Source organism: Aplidium turbinatum, chromosome 12 (genome assembly GCF_918807975.1).
Source record: "Aplidium turbinatum chromosome 12, kaAplTurb1.1, whole genome shotgun sequence".
Classification (NCBI taxonomy): Eukaryota; Metazoa; Chordata; class Ascidiacea; order Aplousobranchia; family Polyclinidae; genus Aplidium; species Aplidium turbinatum.
In genome coordinates, this window is record NC_137483.1 from 19,394,692 (window position 1) to 19,411,755 (window position 17,064).

The 17,064-nt window shown below is 39.6% G+C and overlaps 1 protein-coding gene across 1 annotated transcript; it reads right to left on the reverse strand.

Annotated features, from left to right (window-relative positions):
- Window positions 1–12,693: 12,693 nt before the first annotated feature.
- LOC145780654 (toll-like receptor 8) lies at window positions 12,694–15,825 on the reverse strand. The gene is made up of 2 exons (XM_082592278.1): window positions 14,355–15,825; window positions 12,694–13,448 (listed from the first exon to the last, which is right to left on the reverse strand). The coding sequence occupies exons 1-2, from the start codon at window positions 15,823–15,825 to the stop codon at window positions 12,694–12,696; spliced, it is 2,226 nt and encodes a 741-aa protein (XP_082448404.1).
- Window positions 15,826–17,064: the final 1,239 nt, after the last annotated feature.

Sequence of the window (17,064 nt, forward strand, 5' to 3'; positions counted from 1 at the left end):
GTATGTACATTTTATTATTTTTAATAAAAACAGGTAAATATCCATTTAGCCATTTTTGTCTAATATTTTCCTTGTTTTGGCCTTTTTTGTATTATTTTAGCTTTGAGACCTTTTCATAGTCTGGCAACTCTGCTCTGTTGGGTATTGTGCCAGTGGGCTCAACGAAAGGCGCTGTTAGAGTTATAATATCGGCCTCGTAAGCAAAATGTTGAGCCTAATGTTGGCTTTACACTGTTATCCTGGATGGATAGACTTTGGCATGCATGAGACAGGATATTTGAGGTCTAGGCTAAACTTGACTGAAATGAATACTGGCTTAAGCTAAGCTACTACAACAGTAGGCATAGCTGTAACTGAGTTTTTGATGTTCTTTATTTTAGCCGCATTTTTTTCCCGTTCGTGTCTAAGAGCTGCCTTTAATAAGTTAATAGCTGTTTATCTGCTAATAAATTTCATACAAATATTACCCTAAAAGTGTTTCCAGAAAGCACTATAATCCGTTATTTGAGTGTAATTTTACAAAAATTTTCCTGAGGGAGCATGCCCCCGGACCCCTTAAAAAACACGTGCCTTCGGCACGCTCTAATCCCCCACGAGCTTTATTGCTTCCCTTGCTCAACCCACCAGGATACGCTTCTGCTATAGGGCTATTCGTTATATGATTTCACTGAATTACTCGGGTTTCGTTAGCAGGGCCTCCGAGAGAAATCACGACTGGTCGGGAAACGATACTAAAAGTGGGCCCCAAAAAAACATTTTTCAACGAAAATGCAAGTGACGAAGCATTCAATCCATTCCGAACCTTTTGCAATGCAAAGTTGCGGATCACAGCATCAAATAATAAAGATTTTGCAAGGGTATTTGATGCACAACATACATAAACTGTTCACTCGGTTTTGAGTCGTGGTGGTGCGTAAACAAATCTTACAAATTTCTGTGTGCTTTTTCGTCGTATGACCTGTTCTTCTGGACTATATGTTTGGGCATGATGTCATCAGCCACTCGACAGTCTCGTCATCCAGGGCCTTCAGTACTGTGTAGGAGGTGGTCGGGGTCCAGTGCGCGACGAGCAAGGAAAATCATGGCTTCTTTACGGCGAAGCTCAGCAGGTTGGATGCCTGCAAGGATGGGAAGGCAGTCCGTTGGAGTGGGACGCAGGCATCCAGTCACAGTGCGTAGTGCGTCATTGATAGCGGTGTCAATGTGGCGGGTGTGAGAGCTGCGGCACCACACTGGTGCGCAGTACTCAGCGGTAGAATGGACGAGGGCCAAGGTAGCTGTGCGAAGGGTTTTCGCATCAGCTCCCCAGCCGGAACCCGCCAGCCGCCTTAAAAGTGCAACGCGCGCAGATAGTTTTTTGCGCCGTGACTCCAGGTGTCGTCGGTACGTGAGTGACCTGTCCAGGGTTACGCCGAGGTAGGTGGGTTCGGCGCAGTAGGGGAGGTGTTCGTCATCGGTGGTAATGTTGATCTCACGTTTTGCTTCCTTGTTGTTTAGGTGGAAGGCCGCCGACACTGTCTTTGCCTTGCTGAGCTGTAGCTTCCATTTCTGGAGATATGTTGATATAGTTGACATGTCCTGGCTTAGGTTCCTCTCCATTGACTGCCAATCTCCGGCTGGATGCAGGAGAGCCAGATCGTCTGCGTAAGCATACTTCCTGGAGATGGTGTCAGGCAGGTCATAGATGTAAGTGTTAAAGAGGAAGGGAGCCAGGACAGAGCCCTGTGGGAGGCCGTTCCTGAGTCGACGTAGTCTACTTCGTCGGCCGCTACCGGTGGAAAGGGCAAAGCTGCGGTTTTGCACAAGTTCCATAATCATATGGACCATGTTCCTGTCAGGAAGGAGACGGAGTAGTTTGCAGGTAAGGCCGCTGTGCCATACAGTGTCGTAGGCAGCCGTGAGATCGACAAACACAGCGCCAGCCTTCTTTTTTGCCGAGAAGCTGTCCTCGATGTTTTGGGTCATCAGAGTGACCTGGTCTACAGTTGATCTTTCGTGGCGAAAGCCGGCTTGTTCCCGAGGGAGCTGAGGGTATATTATCGGTTCGACACGGGCGTAGATAAGTCTTTCGAGTATCTTGAAGGGGATACAGAGCAGAGAGATGGGGCGGTAGCTCTTCGGATCCCCTGGGGGCTTCTTCGGCTTCGGGACTGCAACCACTAGGGCTCTTCTCCAGATTCTTGGGATGCGCAGGTGACGCAAGCAACAGGAAAGGAATTCTTTTAACCAGGACCTCATAGAGGGGGCAGCTTGGAGTATTAGATCCGGGCATAGGTGGTCAAGGCCCGGGGATTTGCCTGGCTTTAGGTGCTGGAGGGCGGAAGCAAATTCTTCTGGGGTAAACTCACCAGAGATGTTGCCCTCGACAGGTGTTGGGACCTTCCAGAGGTCCGTCATTTCCTTGGGGACGGACTTGTCTGATTCACGGTCTCTCGTTCTGTGCACTCCATTTTTCACAAGTTGTGAGGCGATGGCATTTGCTGAAATGGGGCATTGGCGACGAGAGGCACGTGATCTGCCAGTGAGGTTGTTGAGTGTACTCCATGCTGTGCGGCTGGAGTGCGTGAAGTCGATTGAGTCTATGGCTTCTGTCCAGCGCTTCTTCCTCTTTGAATCCAATCTTGCCAGCAGGGCTGTTGCTGAGTTGGTGGTGGCGGTACCCTGGGGGGAACGGAGGAAGTCGCGGTAAAGCCTGTCGCACTCCACATCCCAGCAAGGTATGTAGTTTTTCCGTCGACCTCGCGGGATGGAGTCTTTTGCCGCAGATATGATTGCATCACAGAAGTCCTGGTAGGCTTCATCCACTTTGATGGTGTGTGGGGATGGGAGGTACTGCGTAGCTTCGTTTGTGAGGAAGCTGTAGTATTCCCAATCGGCCTTTCTGAAGTTCCATCGCTTGACAGGCTTGCTCGGAATAGGTGTGGCAAGCAAGGGGGCAGTGATTAGCGAGGGTCGATGTTGAGACCTTGGGAACTTCTCTAGCACACGTCTGTCCGACTGGCGATCATCGGGGTCATCACTTGCGAAAGCCAGGTCTGGGTTCGTGCCAGTGTTCCAACGACCGGAGTGGAAGCTCGGTGCGCCCTTAGGATCGTATAAGAGGGCGAGGTTGTTGTTGGTTGCCCAAGCGGCCAGACTTTCTCCGTCGTTGTTGATGGAGTTGTAGCCCCAGTCAGTGTGGTGGCAGTTAAAATCGCCAGCGTAGAGGCTGGGGTGGGGGAACACTGTGATGGCTGTTGATGTTATCCGCGAAGGTGGGGGCTTGTAGACATTGACGATGTTGTAGCCTGCTACATCTACACAAAGCCACTCGATCTCCGATTGAGCTTGGAATTGGTCAACCAAGGACCAGCTCAGCCGGTCATGGACAAACGTGGCGAGGCCGTGTTTTCCTGCTTCAGGTTGCGCCTGCGAGTGTGAAGTTGGTTATTACCAACTTATCCACAGATGTACAGTGAGTCTCCTGGAGGAGGATGATGAGGGCTTGATGCTTGGTGGCCAGGTGCTCGATGATGTTGAGCTTGCTGGCCGTGATGCCCTCGGTGTTCAGCTGCAGTACGGTGGGTCGTCGGTACTTTTCGACAGTGCGAGCACTGTCGTGCCCTGAAAAGGGCATTTTCCTACCCACTCTGCGCTGAACAGTCTCATTAGCTCTTGTTTGACAAGCTTCGTTTCGCATACGTATTTTGTATAATTTCGTATGTTACTGACGGGGAGGACCACGTGAAGGTGCTTGTCTTCCTCTGTGTGCTAAAACCACGTTTTCAACTCGCTACTGTTAGAGGTAGGCCTACTGGTTTAGGTAACAAATTTTCAAAGTAACAAACATATTTAGAAAAGTGTTTCGAAAGTTGCAATCAATGATTTTCTTGAGTAGATATCATGGGGTGATGCGTTCCGATTTGCAGCTCAAGTTTGCTGGGTAGCCTTCTTTCAAAAGTAGCCTACCAACCTATCCAAAATGTCATTGTTCTGAAACTTGTTTAAATTTGTTCCACATGCCTACAACCAGGCTAGACATCAGACATACAATGATATTTCCATAGGACTTCAAACTTATCGATATCTTTGAGTTTGTTGATACATTTGTGAATAAACTACCAACAGCTAGCGAATCCCTTGCAACATAGCGTAAAGTAGAATAAATTTCGTTTGTAAGATTGAGCTGGTGAAGCGGAATTGTTGGAGCGTTCCTTCCCCAGAAAAACATTTTTTTTTAATTCGTAGTTCCTATAACAATTTAAGCTTGCGAGTAGCCTACTTTCCAGCTTTTTGTAACTTTGATTACATCTTCCTTTAACTTCATTAAATTCATCAGCTTATTGTCCATTCGTCGTCGTCGTGTGAGCCTCCTCTGGGGCCAAAAAACATTGAACAGTTCTTTATTGCTGCATAAATAGGTTAGTAGAGTGAATCTCGCTTAGGACTGTAATCTACATAATGCAGAGAAGCAGAGGTTTGAAACTGCTCAAGTAGGCTGCTAGAAAATGGTAGGCCGATAGCTTTCTTTAGAATTTCCTATCTGGCTTGGCTGCAATTGAAAATGACATAAGCTTAGTCGATCAATTACACTACTCAAAAATGGTAGAATATTTGGACAACACTACACACCATGAACTCCAAGTCTAGTGCATTTAAGCAATGACATCTATAAGCAGAAAATAGGCAAGAAGGGTTTACTTCCTTCAATCTTGCTTGGACACTTTTCCAAATATGTTGGATCCATTATCATATGCCTGGCAAACGCAGTTTTTCATGTCAAGGTACAGTTGGTCAAGCAAACATAATACACGTTTATTAGAACAACATAACAATGATCGAAAAATACTTGTAAAGTTGTAACTACGCATTTCATTCAAAAATTTGTTTATTTTTAAGTTGATAAATTTTTTTTTTAGTAGTAAAAATGTGCTCCCTTCAAAAGTGACAAAACGAAAAACTACTCGTTTTTCCTTTACAATGTTATGCTAGGGGGTAAAGTAGCCCGACTTCCCCCCTCTCGGAGCCCCTGTTCGTTAGAAGTTGTGGGAATCGGTTAGTCATAAATACCATCTTGATTCAACTTAAAATATACAAGTGAGCCATGAAATCTACATTTTTGAAAATATTTCCGTGAGAGCTATATATTGTAAAGCTTTAACTCTTAATGCAGACATGTGCAACGAGTGGCCCGCGGGCCGCACTGCGGCCCACCAGGTGGTTCCGTGCTGCCCGCGTGGTGCTCAGCAAAATCTTATAAGTTCATACTAGCCATTACCATTTGATGCAGTTTACATCAAAGCAATGGAAATTTTCGTACGCTGTGTACAAAAATATTACGCTTTGTGACGCAAGAATGCTGCGTTGCATAATTTCGTAATGGCATTGTGCTGTACCGTAGTTGACACTTGATGGAGTTGTTGGTGCAACATAGATAGTCTACTGTTGAAAACGATTTGGTGAACTTTTATGAAAACTGTTAGGGGGAAGCATCAGAATCTTGGTGCAGTGGGGCTACGACACGGGGCCAGTTGCATGTATCTGTGGCACCGAGCCCCAAACAACGCACCACCTTCTTGCTTGCCCTCGGCTTGCCACCCGGTGCAGTAGGTGGGACCTGTCAGTGTATAACTCCGTTGCGAAAGAATGTGTCGATCTGTGGTGTGCCAAGGAAATTTAGAAGACTCGATAGAAGAAGATCAGAATCTTGTCGACCATGCCTTAAAAACCATTTCGCTTTATGGAAGCACATATTGCGGCGAGCAATTTATCTCTAGGATGAAATATTGCAAAGGAAAGCAAAGAGGCCAAATATCGGACTAACCTTTGAAAAGTCAACTTCGAGTTGCTTGTAGTTCTGTAAAAGCAAATATTCCAAAAGTTTGCAAAGATCTGCAACAGCAAAAATCACATTAGTCTGTGATTAAATACGCTTGACTAAATTTAGTTTCTTCATCTTCCATCGACAATTATTCACAGTTTTTCAATAAACTGTCGCACAAGTGTGTCGTGGACTGCATTAAATCTATTTCTTAACTACATAAACTACTTTCATGGGAAAGTACTTTTATGATACTAATTTTTTCTGACAAAATGATGTGGTCCGCGTAATCATTCAAAATTTTGTACTTGGCCCTCCAGTGAAAAAGGTTACACATGCCTGTCTTAATGGAACTAACATGTAATGGCAGCTGATAGGTTGTAAAAGTTGGGTCACGTGTTTACTGAAGATAAGAAAACAGCAGGGGAACTGGGGAGCCTCGTTCAGAACATTTTGAAAGATTGCATTTAATTTAGTGCATTCGGAGCGTATTTTCAGCTCTAAATTGTCATGAAAAGTTTCAATAAGACTTTCTTCGAGCCAGATTCCGTCACGAAAAGAGCCTTATGCGGCTCTCGAGCGATGTGTTTCCGACCCCTGGCTTAAAAGAACCGGTTTTGAAATTCTGATCTCCGCTTCCCCAGAATTTTTCCCACAATTTTCACCCTCCGGGCATCATATTTCTCCATCAGTAATCCCTCGTCCTTCGCTGGTGGACCGAACTATTCCATGCCCAAGTTGCCGGTTTCCTCATGCTATCCCCTGGCGATGACGGGTGTTATATAAGGCGATTATTTGAGGTTTTTAAAATCTTGCTTATTTTGTTTAGTGCGATTGGTTACTCATACGATGGCGCTACTGATGCGACTAAAACTTCAAGCATACAGTAGATTGAGTTCAAAATTACATCAGGTTCATCTGCTTGTAATATTCATGTTCTTGAATATTACAAGCAGATGAACCTGATGTAATATTCATAATATTCATATTCATGTTCAACACAATGTTACATTAAAATTCCTTGTAGTCTTTTCTTGGAATGTCTATAAAAAGTATTTTATATTTATGCCTCGTTTTGGGAGGTAAATGAGCTATCAATCAAAATATCCACATCAGTTAACGGGACAGAAAAATTGTGCCAGCTGTAGGTATTGGTATTGTAGATATCATTTCACCGCTTGACGGCGATAGCAATCAAAACTTGAATGATGACATTATCAGTTATCTTCAAAACTTGCAGGAGGAGTTTGAACGATATTTTCCCGAGATTAATACTGGCAGCATTTTGATGAAAGTAGCGAGAAATCCTTTTGTATGTAAAGTGAAAGATGTTCCTGAAGCCATCCAAGAAGAATTTATAGAATTAACAAACAATTCTTTTGCAAAGGAGGAGTTTCACTCTTGCAACCTGGATAAGTTTTGGGTTAAAATATAGCATTGCTATCCAAGGATAGGCATTCAAGCTCTGAATGTTCTGGTCATATTTTATTCAACTTATCTATGCGAATGCGGCTTCTCTGCATTGCTTACTATCAAATCTAAAGCACAAAACCAACTTCATATTGAATACGATATTTGCTGTGTATTATCTACTACTTTACCAGACATTGAACAACTCGTTGCCAAAAAGCAAGGGCAGCCGTCGCATTGAATATAACTGATGGAATTTGTTACTTTCGTTTTTTAATAAATGAGTACCATTTTATATATTGGGGGTAAATCTGATATTCATCTTTGTTAAAAGGGTAAAACATATAAAAAGTATTAAGAACCACTGCTCTAAAACAACCTACATTTTAATAAACAAAGTGCCAAAGCGTACTGTTGAAACTAGTTTCAGGTTGTGTATAAACCAAACAGCGATAGAAAGAGTGAAAACAATTAAGTATCTGGGAATCCATGTCGATGAAAATCTAACCTGGTCGTCACACATTAAACATTTGTCGCTGCAGATGGCTCGATATTCTGGAATTTTTTATCACCTTTGTAGCTATGCATTGGAGGAAACATTGCTCATGTTATATTATAGTTTAGTATACTGTATAGTCGTGTTCAATACGGTATTGATATATGGGGAACTGCAAATAAAACGCTAATCAAGGAACTAGACATCAGACACAATAATATTATTCGCGCAATCACTAGAAGTACAACATTCAGTCACGTCACTAACTTATACAAATCTTTGAATATTTTACAACATGAAGATTCTGGAGTGGAAGGTCTGCGTGTCATGGATAATGAAACCAAAGACTGGCTGCTCTCTAGTAGCCTTCCAGTGTAGTCCGGGAGCATCGTGAATCTGGGGTGGTAAAAAGATAAACCCTCGGTCCCAAAGGCTCACACGACGACGACGTCGAAAGTGAAGATATTTACAAACTCAAAACTGCCAAATTTATGCATTAAGTTTCCAATAAAAATCTACCACCTGTATTCCAAGATCGTTTTATAAAGCTTGATAATATTCACTCGCACAACACTCGACAACTAAATAAAATGAAGTATTTTCTTCGACAAATAAACAAATCCGTGCCACACAATCTTTTGGCACATCAGGGTACTACATTGTGGAGTGAATTGGATGAATGTATGCAAAGCAAACACCTTGCTTTGTTTAAAAAACCTTTATAAATTACCTTGTTAAATTCGCATTAAGTACACTTTGTCAGTTTAATCAGTTTAATCGTATCTACATGTAGGCTATCCTTGTATTTGTGTAATTTGTGTTCTTACACGATATGATTCATTATATGCTCATGTTTTCCAAGCTGATCTTGATTCAATTTCCTACAAAACCTTATATATTTCATTTCGATTTCAAAGCTACTGTTCAATCATGTTGTTTATTGATTCAGATAAAGAAAAATTTGTAATGTCTGACGCTGCAATGTATGATGCCTGATGTCAGGCAGCACCTTGACTGGTTAACCACAAGGTTGTTCGGTGCTGCCAGACCTTTCTATTGCTATATTTTAAATTTAATGTAATTCTGTTTCTTTTTCTCGACTCGTATTAGAAAGGCGAATAAAGAAACATCTCTCTCTCTAAAGTCTCAGCTGCTAGCTTGTACTATTGTAGCAAACCAAACAAGAAAATCGAAAGCTGAATTTGTTTGCAAAAAGATTTGAATCTAAAGAAGGTAAAAATGAAATAAAACACAAACTTTTTTACAGATAGACAGCAAGGCGGCAAATAAAGGATAATTTTTACTTCCTTGTAGACAGGCCCAGGGTATATTTGACTTGTTTACATCACGTTTAATTGCAGACTTTCCTATTCCGATGTTTTGAAATGATATAATGCAGTTGATCTCTTCTTTCTTCTTACAGAGAGGTTCAAGACAAAAATGGCCTCGACTGGCCACCGAAACTGTTTGACGAATTAGAGCCTGTATTTGGATATTGATTTGAACGCCTTTCACCCTACAAGTGACTTTTTGTACACATCATTCAAATGAAAGTTCGGTGTGGTTTATATTGATGGAAAGTATTGTTTAAACTTGTTGACAATTAAAGTGTTTTTCACCAACGACAAAAGTTTTATCACATTCTCAATCTCCTATATATCGATGAGACACTGGACATGAATCAAAGATACTGGTTGATCTTAGACGTTTTCCTTAGTTTACTTGTTTGCAGATGTAGGCAAAAAGTAGCGCCTCTCCCGCTACCGCTACTTTGGAAAAAAATAGCGCCGCTACTGCAGACGTTATTCCAACTAAAAAGTAGCGCCGCTACCGCTACTTTTACCAAAAAAGTAGCGGCGCTACAAAAGTAGCGTGCAATTTCCCACCTCTGCTTGTTTGTGTTAACTTAGTGTTTTTATTAAATGCTGTATTTCTACTAAGAAGTGACAGATTTAATTTATTTCAAAGGTTAAAGATTTGACCCAAGTAGAGGAGTTTGACTTATTATTTACCGATGTTCAACATATATTGCAAATATGTTGTATCTGCTGATCTGCTTTTAATGCAATGCTCGAAACAACAACTAAAATTATCCCATCTCTCTGATAGTTTTTTCAACTGTTTTTTTTTGGTTAAATTTGGTTAAAAAAAATTCGAAACAATCTGATTGTAGATTTGGATTCATCGCCCAAAAGTTATCCTGAAACGTTCTTCAGTTTTTCAGCTACAAGAGTTTTGTTGGACAGTGTTATTCTTGAATCTTTTTTATCTCAATGCTCTGTTTTTATGAAACTCGAAGACAAACACAATGCCTTTTCATAAAAAAAACTTTCAAATCAGTGATTCTTTGTTGAGTGAATAACTTTCAAGGGATTAAGTTTTTTCAATCATTAGCCTACTGTATCTTTTGCGTCATCAAACGTCGGAACTACGTCAGTGTAATTCAAACAAACAATAGTAACTTTGCAAGCGTTTTGCAAACTGCTTATCAAGCATTAGGAAAGAAAATATTCTTGTGCTTTAATTGTTCGTTTAGTGGCCAACTATTCCCAACTTGCTACTTTGCAACACTGCGTGATTCAGACAGTTGCCGGTTGTTGTATGCTTACGTTGCACAATTTTGCATTTCCTGCATTGGGTGTCTGCAATTTGATTGTCAGCATTTTATTTCGTGAATTGAGCTAAATAATAAATATCTGCCAGAAGTTTTTTTTTAAACCTTGTAACATTAACTTTCATACCACGAGTTTGGTGTTATCAACGAAGTGGCCTATAACGCGGATAAAACGCAAGCAAGCTTGCAATATTAACAGATGGAAAATTCCAAACTTCTTTTGTCCTTACACTGGTCAAAGAAGATTAGGCATTTAAGAATTGTTTTTGTTGAATATCAACAACATTTGTTTCTTGCATTTATAAAACAGTCCGTATGTTTGCACCGCACGACAACACAATGTTTTGAGTTTTGACAATTACAATCAATACAATACAAATTTTAAAACTTATGATGACCACCCAGTTTTGTGGGTTTTTTGCTTGGCAAAAGTACAAATACATGTAAGTATGCTTGGCATCATGAAAGATAATATCAATACATGTTACAATGATGACACCAACAGAAAAATTTATTCCAAGTTTGGTACATTTTCAAGTGCTCAACAAATGCAAAACTATAGAGCATTAACCTAATCATTATATCTAACCTATCAATAAGTCAAAGAATACTTTTTTAAACAAGCTTTGCGTTTATACAACGTACAGGTGCATTAACCATGATTCAATATTAACTATGGTTTGGACAATTGGCAAAAACAAGAAATGGTTGTAAATCTTTTTGTGCTTACAGATCTTTTTCAAGTTATAATCAAAATTTCTTGCCCCAAAAGCTACACACATTGATCCTGAGTAAAATTGTAGCCACATTATTATTTTAGTACTTTTTCGTAAAACCAACACTTTCAAGGACAGTCGTCGTCTGAGCTTCTGAGGCCGAGGGTCCATCCTTTTACCACCCCAGTTTCACGATGTTCCCGGACTACACTGGAAGGCTGCTAGAGAGCAGCCAGTCTTTAGTTTCATCATCCATGACGCGCTGACCTTCCACTCCGTTTGGTGGCTTGAAGATGGTACAGTCATTGATGATGTGGTCTGCGGTCTGCTCCTCGGCACCACATTCACAGGAGGAGGAAGAAGCCATTCCCCATTGGTGCATGGTTGAGCGGAAAAGCCCGACGCCCGTACGGAGATGGTTAAGTCGCACCCATGCCTGTCTCTGTAGTGTCAGGCCGATGAGGCGTGTGTCGGCGTCGGGGATGAACGAATGGAGTCTGGTGGTGCTTGACCTCCATTCAGAACTCCATTTATGGTCCGCCCAAGTAGCCGCAGAAATGTCTTGTTCATCAGCAGCCGAAGGACAATTGCAGTCCTTCGGACAGCAAAATTTCACTGGAGTTCTCAAAAGACTAAAGACTGTAATTTAAACCAAAATGAGAACCACTGATATAATATATACTGTATACGGTGAGATAAAAGTAGACATGTACGTACACCAATATAATAATGCATATGCACTGAAAATATAGCCGCTGAAATATAATAAAAAACACAAAAAGTACGATAATATATCTTAAGGAACAATTTGCACAAATAACACAACACAAATGTTTATTTCAGTTAATGTTGTTAGCCTATTACATCAAGCAATACTTTAGTGTCACACAAATTGTATTTCAATCAGGCCGAATAAACAAGTCCAGCACATTCCTTGAAGACTAACTGTATAAGCATAAAATACCTGAATCAACGGTGTCCAAAGTGCAGCCCTCTGCTGCATACGGCGCGAGAAAACACCATCTGTGGCCCCATTTGGGCCCTAGAATATACAATCCTAAAACTTAGGCCGTATTTCAAAACGAAAATGAGTGAAAAGTTTAGTGAGGACTCCATGACACGTCGTGTAAAGCAAAGTGCGGCATATGGCTAAAAAAAACTTTGAGTACCGGTACGGTACTCTTGATCTATTGTAAATTCCGGTACAAGGCATCTTTAAAAAGCGGTAATATCAATCTCATGTAAAGTCACGTGAGCGGTGGGATGGCGCAGCGGGTAAGGCGATTGCTTTCCAATCATGCAATCCTAGTTCGATTTCCGCTTAAGCTGGTTGTTGAAAAACACTGCTCACCTCTACCCAGAGTGTAACAAATTTGGTGGACTTAGTTGCTGAAGGAAAGGCGGCCGAGAGAAAGGAACTGGCCACTCTCCTCTTGTTAGCATGTAGGCTAAGATTTTTTTAAACTAATGAGATATGAGACTGGCAGAATTACGGCTTGATTTCGTATTTGACTTATGTTTGAAAAGTATTCTGGCCAGATTTCCACTTACTACCATATTCTAATTCTGCTAAATTTGAGTTGACCTAACCTTAAGATTTCACAGCTTGCAATTTAGCATGGAAATTTATAAGCCAACCAAAGTCTTGTGACCAATTCTATATTGCTTCTTTCAAAAAAATTTGAATTAAATTCCACAACATTGGCAAATCAGCGTCATCATTTGGAACTTGTAAAACTTGATGTGGATTTGTTTTTAGCTTTTTTCTTATTAATCCTCCAGCTTGAACATCATTCTCAAAAGTTATCAAGAGACTTCGATCAATTCCTGACTCATATTCAAGATGTTCCAATACAGAAATCACATACATCCCTTCAGGACTGTTAGAAAAATCTTTTGTCAAAATCAAAATAACTTTCCTACTGGCTTCAATCCTTTGAACAAGTTGTTTCGAAGGAGACGATCCACATTGAACTTCCCTTCCAACTACTCCAAGGTTAAAGTATGGAGGTTGATCACAGATGTTTGGTATCAAGATGTTGTCAACCCAATCTGCAACATTTTGATTTGTTTGATCATAAACTACAAATCCATGATGAACAAATATTTTCGGTTTTCGATTACTTGTTTGTGCTTTGTCTTCGTTGTTCGTTGGACGAGGACGCACATATTGTGTAGCATATGTTTCTAACCACCTTTTCCATTTTTTAGCAGTCAGGATGAGAGAAAAAAGAAGGAAGTTAAAATAGACAGTTGTAAAACAGGCACATAAAGCTGCAGAAAAAATATTTTGACAAGAAACGTTCGACGTATAAGTAAGCAACGAGTGCCCCTGTAAAGAATGTGGCGATTGACATTGAACACATCCTCCATAATATTGATCAATGAGCAAAGAACACTGAGGCATAAACCCTGGGTAGGTGCTTGCACTAAATTTGTTTTTATCAAAAATTGCCCGAAAGTTATAGCTCAGTTGACAATCACAAGCTAATGAATTCCACCTCAGATCAAAAACATTGAGTTGATTCAATAAAGAAATTGGGAAAACATCGATTCCAACGTTTTTTATGTAGTTATTGCGCAACAACAATGTGCGCAGTTTACTTGAATTTGCAGAAAATATTCCTGGTAAAATTTAATTTATCCTGTTGATCGAAAGATCTAGAACTTGCAGCTGTGGCACCAAATAGAAAAAATTCTTATTGAGCGAAGTAATCTTGTTATCAGAAAGTAAAAGTGTTTCCAGGTGTTTCATGTGTTGTAAAGATTTCAAAGGTATTTTCGTCAAGAAGTTGTGGCTCACATCAAGATACACAGCGATTGGGTTGTTAAAAGTCATAAATTGGTCTCCAAGCTGACAGAAATGAAGAGTGATGCTTTTTACAAAAGAAAACTGATTTATTGCTTCCGCTACCGCTTCAAAAGTGACAGCATAGTTTCCAGAAAAATTTATTTCCACAACATTGTTTGGGTGTAATAGTTTCGTGATACCATAATTACCAGGAATTATATAGAAAAAATACGTTCTTGTGTAGGCATATTGAAAACTAACAAAATTTTCAAAACTTTCCATAAATGCCAATGGGTTGTATGCAATTTCAACCGATAAACTTGTACTGTTAATGAAAAGAAAGTGAAGATTACTTAAACCTTGAAACGCATTTCTCTCTATTATTGTAATAGGATTAGAACGTAAATCAATTGAACAAAGATTTGGCATTTCCATGAAAGGACGATTTGAAATTATTTCTATGGAGTTTGATGACAAATCTAATTTGTGCGCAAAAGAAGTAAAATTAAAATTTATGTTTTCCAAACGAGTTATCTTATTCTTTGACAAGTCTAAGCTGCCTCCTTGAACACATTCGCTTAAATTGATTCTAGATTCAGCCGTCACATGAGAAGGGTTGCTGTTTAGGAAATATGTTTTCTTCAAAAGTAGTTTAAATCTTTTTCCCATGTTTGCTTGAGTCGTAGTTGTTTCAAACTGAGCAACATTGTTTATTCTGTTGTGGGGAAGCTCAAGCGATGAAAGGTTTTGAAATTGATTAATGGAAGTCATATCAAAGCTAGTGATATTGCAATAACCCAGGTTTAACGTCGCTAAATAGGACAAGTTTTGTAAAGCTGTTAAACTATTATAAGTCACAACACCAAAATTTAACGATACCGGATTTACACCCTTTAACTGTTGGTATTTAGCTGTTAACCCAAATGACAAATGCTTCAGATTTGTCATTCGTTTGTAGACATCACCCAACACCAGTGACTGACTAGCTTGTCTGTTTGTTAGAGATTGAAAATCATTTTCAGAATGACAAACTGCATTCCATCCTAAAAACAAAGATTCCATTTGGTAAATGGGTACAAATGTTGGATTGGTCACGTATTTCCACAAGCAGTTGCCAAATAAGTTTAAAATTTTTAATTTTTTATTGTACTTGAATATATTTTTAGGTAGAAAACTAATATAGTTTAAAGAAACGTCCAATGTTTCTAAGTCTCTCAAAGTATGGAATGCTTTTTCGTCGATATAAACAACTTTGTTTTCTGCCTGAGCCTGAGATAAACCAAGAAATCGAAGAAGAGGTGTCTGAATAAAGTCAAAGGCCCTGATTCTTAATATCTTGTTAATTCTTAAATCTAAATAAAGCAGATTGGGTGTTAATGCTTTCCATGGAACTGCACTGAGTGAATCCAACGGTAATTCTAAATATTGCAATGATTTTCTAGCTGAATAAAATGGTTCGGTATTTGGAACAATGTAGGACGATTTGCAAAAGTTTAATCGTGGTTTTAAACACGCCATGTTGGCTAACAACACTTTCAAATTTGATAAATTAACAAAGTCCGTTTTTTTAAAGTTTTTTATGGATATTAAACTCATGAAAACAAGTTGCGACGAATTTGGAAGATTTGGCGGAACACTAGGCAAAGAATTTCCGTTTAAAACCAACATTTTTAACTGGTTTAATCGCTTAAACGTTCCAGGTTCTATATTGAGATACCCTGGTCGTCCCGGTAAAGAGTAGTCTGTAACATTATTACAGTTAAAGCTAATGTCGAGAACAGTCAAATTTGTTAAATCATCAAAATCTTGTCTTGTAAATCGACGAATTATATTTCTGCTCAAATCTAGATATTGAACGTTTGGTTGGAGGATATTTGGGACTCTCGTAAGTCCTCTGTTTGAACAGTCAAGAACATTCATTGGAACTTTCATCCAAGATGGGAATCCGATTTCCAAAAACATGTCGTTCAGGTTCTGGATGCCAAGGTCTATTGACATTATAGTTTGAGTCATGACGTCACAAGGGTCATTGTAACAAATAAAACACGCATGTTGCAAACATGCCAGAAGTAGTAGTACACCGAAAATTTGCTTTGCCATTTCAATTTCTGTAAATAATGATCATCTGAAATTGTAATTGCTTTGATGTAGTTGTTTATTGCGGAAAATGTTTAGCATAATTTGACACTGGTATATTCAAAATGATCTGGTGTTTACCGAGGCTTCTCATATTTTATTAACGCTAATAGCTATATTAAACGGCTGGCTATATTATCCGAACTTTAAAATCACTTAGCCTAAAGACAATTAGAATATCATTCAGTATAGGAAGAAGCATAAAATAGTCAAAAGTCAAAACTGTTCTTTTAAATTTATTTCAAAGCTCTGGTTGTCCACCTGTGTTATATCTCATAACACTTAGGAATGTTTCATTCTGACGATATGCTCCTAAAAAAGTTACAACAAAAATACATAAAAACAGCTGAATGGTGTGGAGAAAAAAAGGAAACAGAAAAAGCATTGCTGCGACAGTACGTAACTTAGATTACATTTTTTGTTAGTTATTTCAGGATATCATACTTGTAGTACGTGCTCTCTGTATAGAAAACGAAAAGTCGTTATCAAAATAATTCATGCGCATTCAGCTTACAAGCAACTGGATTAACTCGAAAGACTTTATCTTTATATGCTTGCATAGTTTCCTTATTTATTTGCATCGACTTGATGCCTTAGCTTTTCCAATTTTATTTCTTTATTTTTATGCTCACATAAAACCAAATGCGGAATTTGAATAGCACCATTGAGCGGTCATCATGACTAACATCACGGCCGTTCTACGTCACTTTAACATCGTACAGTGCAAACGTAATCAAATTTTTTATCAGATCAGTCACGGTTGCCCCAGTGTGGATATTATAAAAGTAAATTTTGAAAGGCTTAGATGTTCATAAGGAAACGTGTTTCACTTTTGCCCTTGACTTCAACTTTTTTGCTTGTCTTCAAATGTGGGAGATTAACTAACTGCACAGCCGAGTGGTAAGAGCCCTGTTACGACACTCGAAAGGGCACCGGTTCGACACAGCTCAAAAGCATTTGGCTACTGGCAAGGCTCTTAAAGGCATGTCTGAAAGTGGACAAAAAGACTGGCTTCCTTTCCTTCCCGTCTGTTTAATCTAAACTTTCGATCACCGAGAGTAACCTTGGGTACGGCAATTAACTGAGCTACCGCCGTCTGAC

What these genes read in the sequence shown, in the direction of transcription:
- LOC145780654 (XM_082592278.1), bottom strand. Translation starts at nt 15,825, where the DNA reads ATGTCAATAGACCTTGGCATCCAGAACCTGAACGACATGTTTTTGGAA. An exon ending in GTCAAAGAATAAGATAACTC is followed by an intron (nt 13,449 to 14,354) that starts GTTTGGAAAACA and finishes GCACCTACCCAG; the next exon opens with GGTTTATGCCTCAGTGTTCT.